General features: G+C 42.2%; 1 protein-coding gene across 3 annotated transcripts in view; it reads left to right on the top strand.

The window, feature by feature from the left end:
* Positions 1-15,553, top strand: part of LOC129811032 (choline transporter-like protein 5-B) — a 61,350-nt gene that overhangs the window by 15,630 nt on the left and 30,167 nt on the right. For all 3 annotated transcript variants that reach the window (XM_055862134.1, XM_055862135.1, XM_055862136.1), the window contains exon 2: positions 15,176-15,224. In XM_055862134.1, coding sequence (XP_055718109.1) covers positions 15,176-15,224 — 49 coding nt within the window. The remainder of the gene's footprint in view (positions 1-15,175; positions 15,225-15,553) is intronic.

The following is a 15,553-nucleotide window of genomic DNA, read 5'->3' on the forward strand; positions in this document are numbered from 1 at the left end:
CTTTATCACTCTACGCCGGGCTGTTACGTTTGGAAAGGCTCCAGCACAGGCATTTTGAAGTTGCTTCCCACCACTCAGCTTACTTTAGCACTGTTTGGAATCGGCCTGACTGAAATGAAGACTGTCTAGTTGAGGCTCTCCTATAATACTCACCGGCCAATTTCTTTAGGTACACCACCCCGTTTAGGAAAATGGTTGTGGCTTGTTATATAAAGCAGGCAGACAGGCATTGAGGCATTCAGTTACTGTTCGATTGAATGTTAAAATGGGCAAAACAAGTCACCTAAGTAACTGTAGTATCCTTAAAGGCTTCTTAGAGTTATGACTCATGAGACTTAAGTACAGTTTAGTATTTAATTGTAACTTAGAATTACATTCTCTAATGCACCTGGCGTAAGCTACCTGAAGCTTTCTTAAATCATAGTTATATAGGCAGACATAGGAAATAGCTACGGATAGCGGGAAGCAAACCCCCGACTTGAGTCAATACTGTCATCTATTGGTAAACATAAATATACCAGGTTACTACATTCCCCTCCCTTTAAAGCTAATAACCCAATTTAATTCCTTTCTGAGCTATGCTATTTTCTTATTTAAATTTTTTCAAAAATGATCTCCTTTAGGATCTAAAAAAAAGTCTGGCGGATGTCTCTCTCTAATAGAGTGTCTCAGAGGTGGTGTAGCTGGTGCCACCAGATCTTCACCCCTTGATGGTGAAACAAAGTCCTTTTGTGGAGACTTCACAGGAGGAGGGCGTCCCGGACTGGTGGTCTCAGGAATTAGAGCATTGGTGCTCTCAGGTGATTTGTCCAACTGCAACTCAAATGTCCTTTCCTGCTCGTTTAAGAATTGATCCAGATCTCCGGATGGAACTGGAATTCGAGCTCGGATCTGATCCACGTGTCTCCTTAGTCTTTGTCCACTTCCGATGATCACAGTATAAGATACTGGTCCTGAGCAATCATCAATGGTAGCTGGAATCCATTTAGGACCAAACCCATAGTTTCTTGTATAGACATCATCTCCAGGTGAGAAACTTCTGAGTTTGGCTCGGGTGTCATGATTAAATTTTTGATTCCATTGCTTTTGTTGTATTTTCAGGTCTGGTCTGATGAGATCCAAGGTTGACCTTAACCTCCTTGACATCAACATTTCTGCAGGTGACAACCCAGTCGTAGCTTGAGGAGTAATCCTGTAGCTAAACAAGAATCTTGACACCTTTGTTTCAATGCTGGGCCCTTGCATCTTCCTCATCCCCTCCTTCAAGGTCTGAACTGCACGTTCTGCTAATCCATTTGAAGATGGGTGAAAAGGGGCCGACGTTACATGTGGAATTCCATTTTGTTTCATGAAACTTGTGAAGTCAGTGCTTGTAAAACAAATAGCATTGTCACTAACCAACATTTGAGGCAATCCCATAACACTGAAGCTTTGTCTCAACTTCTCCATCGTAGCGTATAATGTTGACGTGTTCATGGGGTAAACATCCATCCACTTTGAATGAGAATCAATCAGCACAAGGAACATTTTTCCTAGCAAAGGTCCAGTGTAGTCCACATGTAGTCGTGTCCATGGTTTTTCTGGCCATTCCCATGGATGTAATGGCGCGGTGGGGGGTGACTTTCTGTTACTCTGACAATCTGCACACCGGCTAACCTCATTTTCCACATCGTGGTCCATCTTTGGCCACCAGACATATGACCTCGCTAGGCCTTCTCGACATACCTGGATGCGACTGATGCAACAAATTCAGTAGCACACACCGCCCTTGTGGTGGGATAACTACTCTTGAACCCCACAGAACACATCCATCTCGAACACTCAATGCCAAGCGGCGAGTGTAGTAAGGCATGATCTGAGGGTCTGTCACTGTTGGCCATCCTTTCAGGATAAATTCATGCACTTGTGATAACGTCACATCCTTTGAAGTCCATTGCCTGATTGGTGTTGTGTTCACCGGTGCATCATCCAACACATCGATCATCAAAACCTGGTCATTTTCTTCTTCCTGAATGATGATTTCTGGAACGGGCAGCCTACTCAGAGCATCAGCATTCCCATGGTATCTACCTGGTTTGTAAATGATTCTGTACTCGTAGGACCTGAGCCACACAGCCCAACGTTGAACTCTTGGAGAGACCATTTGTGGTACTGGCTTTTGTTCATGGAACAGAGAGATCAGAGGCTTATGGTCAGTCACAATAGTGAATGTTCTCCCGTACAAGTACTTGTGGAATCTCTGTATTCCGAATATGACAGCCAGTCCTTCCGTGTCCAGCTGAGAGTACTTTTTCTCCGCTGGCGACAACGTTCTTGACAGGAACCCGATAGGTTTCTCTGCACCATTCTCCATCTGGTGGGATAGCACCGCCCCCACACCATACGATGAGGCATCACACGATAAGATGAGATCTCTGTCTGCTGAGTAGTGCACTAGCACTTCAGCTGATTGCAGTAACACCTTTGACTTTGCAAAAGCTTCTTCCTGTCTTTCTGACCATTTCCAGGCAACATCCTTCCTTAGTAGTTGATGTAGAGGAGCTACGAGGGTAGAGAGGTTCGGGAGGAAGCGATTATAATAATTCAGTATGCCTAGATAGGCTTTCAGCTCTGTACCGTTTGTCGGAGCTGGAGCTTCCACAACAGCCCTCACTTTAGCTTTGACAGTGTGTAACCCCTTGGCATCCACCTTGTGACCCAGGTACTGCACTTCATCAGCTAGCAGTATACTCTTGCTCCTCTTCAGCCGGAGATCGGCGTCCTCCATCCTCCTCAAAACTTCACCTAAGTTTGAGATGTTCCTCCTTCGTGACTCCCGTGACAAGAATGTCGTCGAGGTAAATCGCTACCTTGGGTATCCCCTGCAGAATTCCCTCCATAGTTCTTTGGAAGATAGCTGGTGCAGAAGACACCCCGAAAGGTAAGCGTTTATAGGTAAACATCCCTCTGTGGGTGTTTATGGTCAGGTACTTCTGTGAAGCTTTATCCATTAGCACTTGCTGATATGCGTGACTCATGTCCAGTTTTGTAAACTGTTGCCCTCCGGTTAATGTTGAAAGCAAATCCTCCACTTCGGGTATGGGGTACTGCTCCAGAGAGGAAACTATTTACAGTCAGCTTATAGTCACTGCATAATCTGATTGAACCATCTGGTTTTAATATGGGAACAACTGGTGCTGCCCACTCAGAAAACTTGACAGGTACAATTATATCCTCTGCTAAGAGTCTGTCAATTTCCACATCCACTTTAGGCTTCATGGCATATGGAACTGATCTTGGCCTATAGAATCTGGGAGTAGCATCAGCAGCAACATGAATGGTAGCTTGGACCCCTTTTAATGTCCCTAGCTCTTCTTTGAAAACACCCTCATGCTTTGAAAGCACCTGCTGTAGTGTCAATGTCTCTGTGGTGACATGTTTGATTTCATCCCAGTTAAATTTTATTTCCTCCAACCACCCTCTCCCTAGTAAGCTGGGGCCAGTACCTTCCACTACTAAGAGAGGCAGACTTTTCTTTTGTCCATGATATTCCACTTGAACATCAGCAAATCCAATCACAGTGATCTTCTCCCCTGTGTACGCTTTGAGTTTAATGGGGGTGTCTCTCAGTTTAGGCACTTCAACGGTTTATCACTTCCTGTAGAATTGGGACCTGTTCATCAGAGTGACACTACATCCTGTGTCTAGTTCAAACGGTACCTTAAATCCATTTATTCCCATTTCCACAATGAAAGGCGTCACCTTCTTGATATTCGCCCCCTGTACACTGTACATTGAGAATGCTTGCTCTGCGTCTGCGCACTCACTTTCACTTTCTATTAGAGCTGTAGCTAGAGCATCTGGAAGTATTCGGTTTTCTGTCCGTTCTCTTTTCTGCAGCCCGTGGCTTTTTTCATTGCGGCACGCCCTCGCAATGTGGCCTATTATCCCACATGAATAACACTTTTCATGTTTGAATTTACAGTCAAACGCTGCGTGTTTGCCTTTGCAACGATAACAGTCTCTATTGGCTGCTGCACAACGGCTTTCCGTTCTTTGCAATTCTATGCGCTCAGCGCTGCTCTCTTTTACTGTATAGCACGCAGTTGCGCCCCTTGCCTGCAAATCCAGTGCATTTCTATTTGCGGACTCCATGGCCTGGGCCAGTTTGAGTGCATTGTCAAACGTGAGATTAGGCTCTGATAACAATCGTATTTGTATCCTGTCATCATTAATCCCACACACCAGCCGATCGCGTAGCATTCGCGATAATGTATTCCCATAGTTACAATCCAATGCTAGTTTTCTCAACTCAGCCACATATACATGATTCGATAGTACAAAGATTCAAGTTTGATTCACGAAAACCTATCTCACTGAGTTTGGGGTTGAAGTGATTTCTTAATAGCTCGACTAAATCTATGAATGACTTTTCTCCTGGTTTATCTGGGCTCAACAGGTTTCTCATTAACTTCTCTGGGATATGTGGGACGGTAGCGTCCCACTTGGCCAAAAGCCAGAAAAAATGTAGCGCGCCAAATTCAAATATTACTATAAAAATCAATCTTTCATGAAATCACACATGAAAGACACCAAATTAAAGCTATACATGTTGTGAATCCAGCCAACATGTCTGATTTTTAAAAGGATTTACGGCGAAAGCACACCTAACGATTATGTTAGCTCAGTACATAGCCACAGAAAAACACAGCCATTTTCCCAGCCAAAGATAGTAGTCACAAAAAGCAGAAATGGCTGCCTGATTGTGACTCAATCGTTTCCATGGTATTTTGGAATGTTCTATCAACTCCTGGGTTGCCATGGTAATGTAAAACATTTATTCAAATGATGCTAGCTGATGTGGCTCATGCAATTGAATGTATTTTTTTTTGTAAAATAAAATTAATCACTAACCTTTGGTGATCTTCATCAGATGACACTCATAGGACATCATGTTACACAATACATTTATGTTTTGTTCAATAATGTGCATATTTATATCCACAAATCTCGGTTTACATTGGCCCCATGTTCAGAAATGCCTCCAAAATATCCGGAGAAATTGCAGAGAGCCACGTCAAATAACAGAAATACTCATCATAAACTTTGATGAAAGATACATGTTTCACATAGAATTAAAGATACACATGCTCTTAAGGAAATCGCTGTGTCATATTTCAAAAAAACTTTATGGAAAAAGCTCACCATGCAATAATCTGAGACGGCGGTCAGATATAACAACATTTCTCCGCCATGTTGGAGTCAACAGAAATACGAAATGACATCATAAATATGCCCTTACCTTTGATGATCTTCATCAGATTGCACTCCCAGGAATCCTAGTTCCACAATAAATCGTTGTTTTGTTCGATAATGTCCATTACTTATGTCTAAGTAGCTACTTTTGCTAGCATGTTTAATGTCCAAACGCTCGCGCAGATGCAGGCGAACTCGGACGAAAACTTCAAAAAGTTATATAACAGGTCGAATAAACTGGTCAAACTAAGTAGAGAATAAATCTTCAGGATGTTGTTATCATAACTATCCAATAACGTTCCAACCGGAGAATTCCTTTGTGTCTCTAGAAGTTATGGAAAGCAAGACGATATCGTTTGGAACGTGCGTGACCAGGAACTGTCATTCTGCCAGACCAATCACTGAAACACCTCCCATCCGGCTCAACATCACAGTAGAGGCTTAATTCCACGTTCTACAGACTCTTGACATCTAGTGGAAGGCGTATGACATGCAAACAGATCCATATCTTACAGGGAATTGAATAGGCGATGAGTTGAACATCGACCAGCCTCAGAATTCTCACTTCCTTTTTGGATTTTTTTCTCAGGTTTTTGCCTGCCATATGAGTTCTGTTATACTCACAGACATCATTCAAACCGTTTCAGATACTTCAGAGTGTTTTATATCCAATAGTAATAATAATATGCATATATTAGCATCTGGGACAGAGTAGGAGGCAGTTCACTATGGGCACGCAATTCATCCAAAAGTGAAAATGCTGCCCCCTATCACAAAGAAGTTTTAAGCTGTACGTCTGTGCACCGACAACGCTTATGAGTATGGATTTCTGTATAGTGGTATAGTGGCATCAGTTATTTCATTAGCAGCAAAGAAATGTTCCATTATTTCACAGTACTCCTCCCGTTCCTGATTTTTAGGATCAAATGGTGGTAGCGAGCCAATTGTTGCCAAAGCCATCTTTTCCGATTCTTTCTCCCCTCACACAGTCAATAATTTGTCCTACCCGTATCCAGGGAATCAATCCTTCAGAATCTTCCACCGCTCACTTGAGTCTCACCTCCCGCGTCGCACGCCAAACACTCTGTTAAATTCGTGGCAAAAAAATCCACCGCAGTTCTCCATAATTATTCTCATCGCCAAATATGTAGTATCCTTCAAGGCTTCTTAGAGTTATGACTCATGAGACTTAAGTACGGTTTAGTATTTAATTGTAATTTAGAATTACATTCTCTAATGCACCTGGCTTAAGCTACCTAAAGCTTTCTTAAATCATAGTTATATAGGCAGACATAGGAAATAGCTACGGATAGCGGGAAGCAAACCCCCGTGGTGAGTCAATACTGCCATCTATTGGTTTAACATAAATATACCAGGTTACTACAGTAACTTTGAGCGTGGTATGATTGTCGGATCCAGTATCTCAGAAACGGCCGCCCTCCTGGGCTTTTCACGCACGACAGTGTCTAGGGTTTACCGAGAAGGGAGCGATAAACAATAAACATCCAGTTAGCGGCAGTCCTGTGGTCGAAAACAGCTTGTTGATGAAGTAGGTCGAAAGGAAAAATGGCAAGAATCGTGCAAGCTAACAGGCGAGACACAAACAGACACAAACAGACAAATAACGACGCAGTACAACAGTCGTGTGCAGAACGGCCTCTCGGAATTCACAACTTGTCAATCCTTGTCACAGATGGGCTGTTGCAGCAGACGACCACATCGGGTTCCACTTCTATCAGCTAAAAACAACAAGAAGCGGCTCCAGTGGGCACGCGATCACCAACACTGAACAATTGTGGAGTGTGAAAACATAGCCTGGAACATGACAGTGAGTGGCCTGCGAAGTCCCCAGACCTCAACCCAATAGAGTGCCTTTGGGATGAGATGGAACGGGCTGTTCACAGCATGAATGTACCACCGTCCAATCTGCAGCAACTGCATGATGCCATCGCGTCAGCATGGACCAACATCCCTGTGGAATGTTTCCAACACCTTGTAGAATGTCCTGAAGAATTCAGGCTGTTTTGGAGGCAAAGGGGGGTCTGACCTGGTACTAGATGGGTGCACCTAATAAACTGTCCTGTGAGTGTATATCTTCAAGGACGTCCATTGATTAACCACTGAATGATTGGAATTGGAATGTGGAATTTGAGGGGAGTGACACAACTTTGTTAAACCATCAATGATGGCAGGTCAATGCTGTTGTGTAGATTGACCCATAATATGTTGCTTTGGCAGACAGAGGATGCATTTGAGATTGTAGTACAATGATTTGTGATACTTAATTCTATACCCAGTCTGCTCTCAATGCCCCAGAGAGTAGCTATAATGACCAGTTCATTTGCGGTGGATGATGAAATCCTATTGTTTTTCTCCTACAGAAATGGCAAACATTAGACATGAGAGATTTGCTGAGGCTTGTTATTTGCCCGGACAAATAATGGCCATGTTAACCCCTCACTAGCCTCGATATCTAGCCTACGGCATCTGGCTTCGCAAGACTAAGCCCCTCACTACATCACACATACTTGCAAACTGTACATTGCATCTGTGTATACATATTGCTAACATCCTCATTCTGTATCTAAACACTGTAAACACAAACCAACTACAGACACATACCAACTACAGATAACTACATACATATTTTCAGATAACTACACAACATATTTGTCTGTGCCCTACGGGCACAACATGCACCATCATCCCTAATTTCATACGTAAAGTCTCAATGTGAGATAGACTAACACAGTGTCAGTAGAGGGGCCTAGCAGACACCAGTCGCCCTTACAAGAAAAATTGATTTAAACATATTTTTGGATGTATAAGGAAATATTATGAATTAATCAAATCATATATTTATCAAAAATGTATTTAATACATTGAAATACATCTGGACATTATAAACACCTGCTCCTTCCCTGACATAGACTGACCAGGTGAATCCAAGTGAAAGCTATGATCCCTTATTGATGATGAATCCACTTCAATCGGTGTAGATGAAGGGGAGGAGACATGTTAAAAAAGGATTTTGAAGTCTTGAGACAATTGCATTTAAAAATGTTTCTGATAAATGTATGAAATATATTTTAGAAAAATATGATTTGGCCAAATCTTTATATTATCTCATGTATTGTGGAAATGCATCTAGAAATCTATGTATTTTAAATGTAACATAAAATAAACACACTGAATTAAATGTTTTATTTAAAACAGTTCTTGAACTGAATCTGGGTTGGTGATTGCCTTTGGTGGGTTTTTTCATCTGATAGCTGCAAAGAAAAAGGAAATGTTGAATCAGATTGAGAAATAAAATCATGTATATTGCTTGAGCGTTTATTGAACAGATATTCAAAGTTCAATCTTACCATGAAATATGATGCTGCTATCATAAAGGCATCAGGCAGGCACCATCAGTTTGCATCATCAATGTGTTGGGTAGATTTTTAGGGGGTGGAACTGCTTTAATATTGCAGACAGATTGTGGCTTCTGTCAATGTCTGCATTATATTATTTTTATTATTAAATATTTATTTTAATATATTTTCCATCTTTCTTATTTTACCCTAACCCTATCATCCCTCCCTTAATTTGAGTAAACTAATGGACAACAATACTTAGGCTTCTACTTCCAGCTTATAGATACATTTTACAGACACATATTTTACATTAGTTTTTTTTTGTTGTTACATTTGTTATTTTTAGTCTGACCCTTCAGCTTCTATTAGCCATATATTTTTCAACTGTGCTGTGATGTTTCACAAAAGTCTTGCACCTTTCTATTCACATAGTTTCTACAGAATGTAAATTAAAGATACAATGTTTTGATAAGAGTATTACATTATTGATTGACTGTGTCTTTTCAAATCACCTAGCAGTGCTATTTGCAGAGTTAGCTAAATCTTCCGCCATTCCTGAACCTGCGACCAAAAACCATCAATGTTGGCGTGGACAGTGGAATTAGTAATTAGGTGTATTCATTGCAGATCAGCAATTTTGAATTTAAAATGATGTGCATTGTCCTGAAAAAGGATTGCAGCGTGTCTAACATTTTTCTTCCACATTTAGTCCATTCCCTTCGACAAAATTCTTAGCATTGACTCACAATTCCAAGCCTTATTCATCTCTGCTTAGTGCTTACACATACAGTATGATCTTCAGGGCTGAACAGACATTCTCCATTAACTTCAGCCTTTGGAAACAAAATGGGAGAGGCACATTTTGAAGACATTTCTTGTAATTAGTTAGAAACATGACAGTCAAAGCTTAGAAAATCATGCAGTTATAAATACTGGTGAATCAAATTTGAAATAAATATATATTACTTGACTGTTTATTGAACACCTTATTTAGCAGAAGTTCAATATTTACCTTCAAAAATGATGCTGCTATCTTTAGGGCATCAGGCACCATCAGTTTGCACCCTCCATGTTGCTGTGCACGGGTTCAACAGAGCCAACACAATGATGTTATCTAACTGCCACAATATGCCTCGCAGGCATTTTCCAAATGTTGTTGACTATAGCCCTTCGTTCATCCTGACCCCAGCAAACACATCACACGTCAACTACTCTCTTTGCACTGGCTAAGTCTAAGTACAGTCATCAACCAAGGCCAAGTATACTGGTGGTTCAGTGTTACTGATGAATGTCAGGCCCCCCGGTAATGTATAATGGGACTATAGTCAGTGTTGTGAACCAGAGTAAAGCTCAGAGGCCTTCTGAGAGGAGGAAACGCCAGGCTACTGTGGTGAGCACACCAATGAAGCGAAGCGTTCAGGATTCACAGGTTGAGCCCATTTTAAGCAAATCCTGGTTTAGTGTGTTTGTACTGATGATAATCTAGTGAATTTCAGCCACTCATGTTGTTGATTAATGTTGTAAGAGTGCTCTGGAAACTTGCATTTAGGTATTTACTTCTGTGAGTATATGCACCCAATAGTATGGTGACATTGACCGCCAAGCTGGTGCCCGCTTTTTACACCCTAACAAGAGGCTGATGCCCACGGCCCCCATTGGTTCCCCAGTAGAACACACTGGCAGGCCTCTGCATGGACTTACTGAGTGTTCATCACTGACATAGAGACAGAGCGATATCTCAGGCTCTCCCAAGACTTTCCTCCTGCCCCTTGCTGTTGCGCAATCTGTCCTCTTGCCGTTGGCTTCCCTTCATCTCTGTATGAATTCACATCCTCAATCCTCCACTTGATACCGACCAGTCTGTTTTCACCACGATGGCTGACAAACACCAGGGAGCACTCAGTCGCTTGGAATATTCACACACCATAGCAATATCAATAAAAAAAATGTTTTCTGTCTATTTGCATTCTGCCTGGTTGCTTGAGTCCCCGTCCAACAGATAGCCAGCTCACAACCCCCGGCAGCTGGAGCTCTAATTAGCTCTGATATGAGTTAATGTGATGCAACCGGCCAGCCGCTGGTTTGTAAGAACATCCACCGGGATATAAAAGCAACTTAAGGCAACTAATGATGCATCACAGAGAGGTAGCAAGTTTCTATTAGTATCATACGCCATGCGGAAGTGCTGACACAGATCCAACCAATCTCCTTCTGCACAGAACCCACTTTCAATATCTACTCTGAAGCCATATACTGTAGGAATTGTCAATGGTGAATCTGTTTGGCCAATAGTCATTGCCAGTTACTTGAACTGGCTGTGAAAGTTCTGTTGGAAGTGTCTATAGCAGGGGATTTCAAACTTTTCTTGCCCAGGGACCCCCCACACAGGGAAACCGGCAACCCCGGGACCCCCATCATGTTATCAACAAAATAAAGTCACTTCTTGTCTTGTCATGAAGTGAATGTTAATGGCAAATAAGTAATCAACATTTCAAATGAATAGATTTGGTAGACAGTGTCATTATTTTGACCTCCGCACAGTTCATTGGAAGAGGAAGTATAAACTAACATCTAAGTCTATTAGCTAGAAAGGTATCTTGGCGGTGTAGAGAAAATGTTGCTGTTGTAAAGATCATTTCCAGCAATTCTAAACAGTTTGGCATGGAGCTGAGAGACAATTTTGCAGTTTTAAAGCTAATTTCCTGCAATTCTATGCATTTTGCCATGGCTAATGCTATGTTCCGCCGCTTTTGATTCTCCCTGAGTGTCTAGCTTTTATTTGACTGTAAAGCCTTGTTCTTATTGGCAGTTTGAAGTGACTCAAATCATATTTAAAAAAAAAAATCATATTCAATTCAAAACTGTTCTTTTTCTTGAAGTCTGAACAGCCAAAAAGCACATGGAATCTGATATTTTAAGCCACATTTTAAAACCAACTTCATAGGTTGTTTGAAGTCAGATACAAATCTGATTCCTGGCCAATCGGATATATTTGCCCCTCAAGTGGTTTTTAGACGGTTATTTGGAATATCTTGTTGCTTGCTAGCTACTCTGTTGACAGTTTGACGAGGACATGTGGTAGTTAACTAGCTTGTTAATTGTTCACAAACAAATAGGGAATGTGCTAGAAAGCTAAGCATCTACCCAGCTAGCTAGTTGACTGCTGTGGCTAGCCAAAAAGGACTTGTTTCGTAAGTCAGATCATTATCACACTATGATTTTAAACCTTCAAAGCAACTGGGAAATGTCCATGACAGGCATTGTTGTCACCTTAGCTTGCTACAGAACTTCTGAGTGATCAGAAGCACGAGCACCACCATAAATCAGCCTACACCACTGTGCACGGACCCATCGTTACCATGACAACTAGCATAGCCATGTCAGCAAAGGACTGCTGTCAGAACACACACATACGATTTGGTCACTTCTAAGAAAAAGGATTTGAGAAGGAAAACTGATTTGAATCATTAAGGCCTGCAGTGTGAACGAGGCTTTAGTTTTCAAAGATAGTAAGATGGACAGATTTTCCATCCTTTAAAATGAACACTTAGACGACCTGCCTAAGAATTTTCTGTACAAAAAAAAAACTTTGCTCCAATGACTGTAATTTCCTGGATGCAGAGACATAAAAAGGCTACCCACGAAGGTATTCTGTTGCAGCTAGTGATGGTCATAAAATAATAATGTCCACATACAAAATCCCCCAACCCCCCCCCCCCCCAAATAAAATCGTGGGCCCCCTGCAGTACCTCGTCTGCGGATCCCAGTTTGAAAACCCCAGGTCTATAGCATCATGCTGGTGCAGGTGTCCTGGGTCCCATTCCTACATCTTGCACTGATGTAATGCAGAGTTTTTTTTGCTGCTTTTGCCTGAGGAAATAGATGGTGTTGCTGTCATGACCTTCAGGTCTTGGAACATGGCAGGCTAAAGCATACTGCCATAGTACATCCGTGTCTCAATCATATCGATGTAGTTTGCCAATTAAAATAAGTAAATGTGCTCTATAAGGCAGTAACACATTAGCCTGGTCCCAGATCTGTTTGGGCTGTCTTGCAAACTCCTGTGGTCATTGTCATGCGAAACATGACCAGGCTATTAACACACGTCAACTACGACTGCACCTGGTCCTGTGTCTACGTGTCCTTGGCTGAGAGATGCAGATTTATCCAAGAAATCCTCCAAGGTCCCATCTTTTATTTAGAATCAAAACACAACAGCAGTGCATAACTCTAGAGCAGTACAGAACAATAGGCTGCATACTCAGTGGTTTGGATTATAGTGTTTCTCTCGCACGGGTTATGGGTTCAATCCTCTTGGATCTGATACTTTACATTCTGTACATCGCTTCGGATTAAAGCATCTGCTAAATAACTAATGGCTCTTCTGAATGTTATGCTAATTAACTAATGACTCTTCCGAATGTTATCCCTGAATATCCTAACAGTGCTGCTGAGAGAATGTCTTAAACCAGAAATGATGAACATCACAGCCATGGGATTGATCATCAACGTAAGAGCAATTCCATGCGTCTTTCTCACTCTCTCTCCGTCTCAGCCAATGACATCCAGTGATTAATGAGTGCTCAGTTAGGAGGGCAAGTGCATAGTACAGTATCCATGGTGCTGGGTTCTGCCAAGTGAGCTGTATCTCTCAGAGCAGAAGCAAGTCTTCAGAGACAGGCAGATGGGAGATAAGCCCACTCATGCTGCTCTGAGAAATTACACTCTGTGTGATGATGAATGTGCTCACAGGAACCGTTCATACTGCAACTCCATGGGGGCACTAGCAAACATATGCATTATGCATACGCACACGTGTGGGCATACACGTCGACACACACACGTGTGGGCATACACGTCGACACACACACTCGTATACACGCAACAGGCACACACGTGCGCATGCACACACACACACACACACACACACACACACACACACACACACACACACACACACACACACACAACCAGATTTTTAGGAGGGCTACGTGGGGTGGTGTATAGTGGGTTTAAAGTGGGACTAATAACATTTACAGGGTCAAGTGGAGATTCCTGTGCAGTGACCCAGATATGCCTTCTGTGCTTCTGTGCAGTAAAATTAGATGATTTATAAACCCCCAAAGGCTCTGTGCGAAACACAGAACTTTCTGTTATCTGTAGCTGTCACGACTCCGACCGAAGGTGACTCCCCTTCCCGTTCGGGTGGCGCTCGGCGGTCGTCGTCGCCGGCCTACTAGCTACCACTGACTCTTTTTCCTCCCCCTCCTTATGTGTTTATTTGTTACACCTGTGTTGAGGTGATTATAATTAGTTGGGCTTTATTAGTCAGCCAGTCCGTACGTTTCTTTGTGCGGGATTGATTCTGTTGTACATTGGTATCGGGAGTAGACGAACGTATTGTTTGTTTCGTTTATAGAGTGTATTTGGACTGGGTTTTTGTCCCCCGTGTATGGGACATTTGTTTGTTACACCCAGTGTTTTCGTGGGGACATTGTTTACCGTGTGTGCATTAAAAGCACTATATTGAACTCTCTGTTGTTCCTGCGCCTGACTTCACACCCCCCGACACCCAGAGCGTTACAGTAGCAGAGGTTCCCAAACTGTGGGGTGGGACTCAGTCCGTCTTTCAACTTACTCTTGAAAGGTGTAATCGTAGAATGCACAAGGTGCAATTTTGAAATTGGGTAATGCATCATCAGTTTTCCTCTTGTCATGTCAGTCATTGCATACCTTAGAGAGCTATTTATAACTTGTCAGAAATGTCCAGAACAACTAGCCTATGTCAGCTAATGTTTTTTAAGTCCATATATTTTGTTGTAATGTTTGAGTCACTCAAATATCACATGAATACACGTACGACATGGCAAAATGCAAGACAATTAGCTTTAAAACTGCAAAATGTTCTGTTCACCCTATGACAAAATGTGTAGGATTGCAGGAAATAAGCCTTCCACCAACAAGAGGCTTGTGTGCAGAGTATTAGACAGAAATAGACGTGGGATGTTCCCCAGTGCTGAGTTTGGGAACCCCTGATCTATAGTAGCTTGGCATCATGTTAGCACCTCAGTACAGCTACGGAGGCTGTGTCCCAAAATGGCACCCTATTCCCGACATAGTCCACTGCTTTTAACCTGAGCCCTATGGGTCCTGGTAAAAAAAGTGGTGCACTATATAGGGAATAGGGTGCCATTTTGGACACAGTACACAGAGAGGAGCTGTGAACTGACCTAGTTAGTTGCCTCCCAGGCAGTTGCATGTTATGTTTATTGCAGGACAGGACCAGACACAATGTTATGACTACAGGTAGATGTGCTGTTGTTTTACTCTCATTGATCACCATGAGCATTCTTGTCAGTAATGACATGTGCAGTTATCGTATGTTTCTCGAGGACAGTTTCTGCTCTATAGTCTGAGTCTACATGCAACAACTTATCATTTGCTCTCTTACATGACGTCACTTGTCTGGTTATTGGAGATTTACTCTGGATGTTCCTGTTTCTAAGCCTAGTTGTTCACCAAGGGGCACAGTTGTTTTGCATGTTAGAGGCTAACCGTGCAATGATCTGCTTCGCCTACAGGTGAGCCGCGCAAGTTTGACCCGGGCTTCAGAGGACCTATCCATAACAGGTACTGTATCCTCTGGTCTCCTCCAACTTCCCTTGCATGAGGAAGCAATAGAAACATGTTCAGTAATACGCTTGTGATTGACTCCATGATGGACATTCAACCGCGTATTGCTAGTTATTCCCCAAAGTTTTTCCTCTCTCTCTCTCTTTTTGATTTGCGCCAAAGATAGGCCTATAGTCATCTTCTCAATCTGCCATAGAATTGAATTGTGCACTCCATCAAAACCACGACACATCTTATATTATTATTTTTTTCCCCCCCAAATGAAAATATGGACCTTATTGTTTCATAAGCTTTTTTTGCACGTCACTCACTGTTGACGGATTGAT

This window comes from Salvelinus fontinalis, chromosome 14, assembly GCF_029448725.1.
Source record: "Salvelinus fontinalis isolate EN_2023a chromosome 14, ASM2944872v1, whole genome shotgun sequence".
Lineage (NCBI taxonomy): Eukaryota > Metazoa > Chordata > Actinopteri > Salmoniformes > Salmonidae > Salvelinus > Salvelinus fontinalis.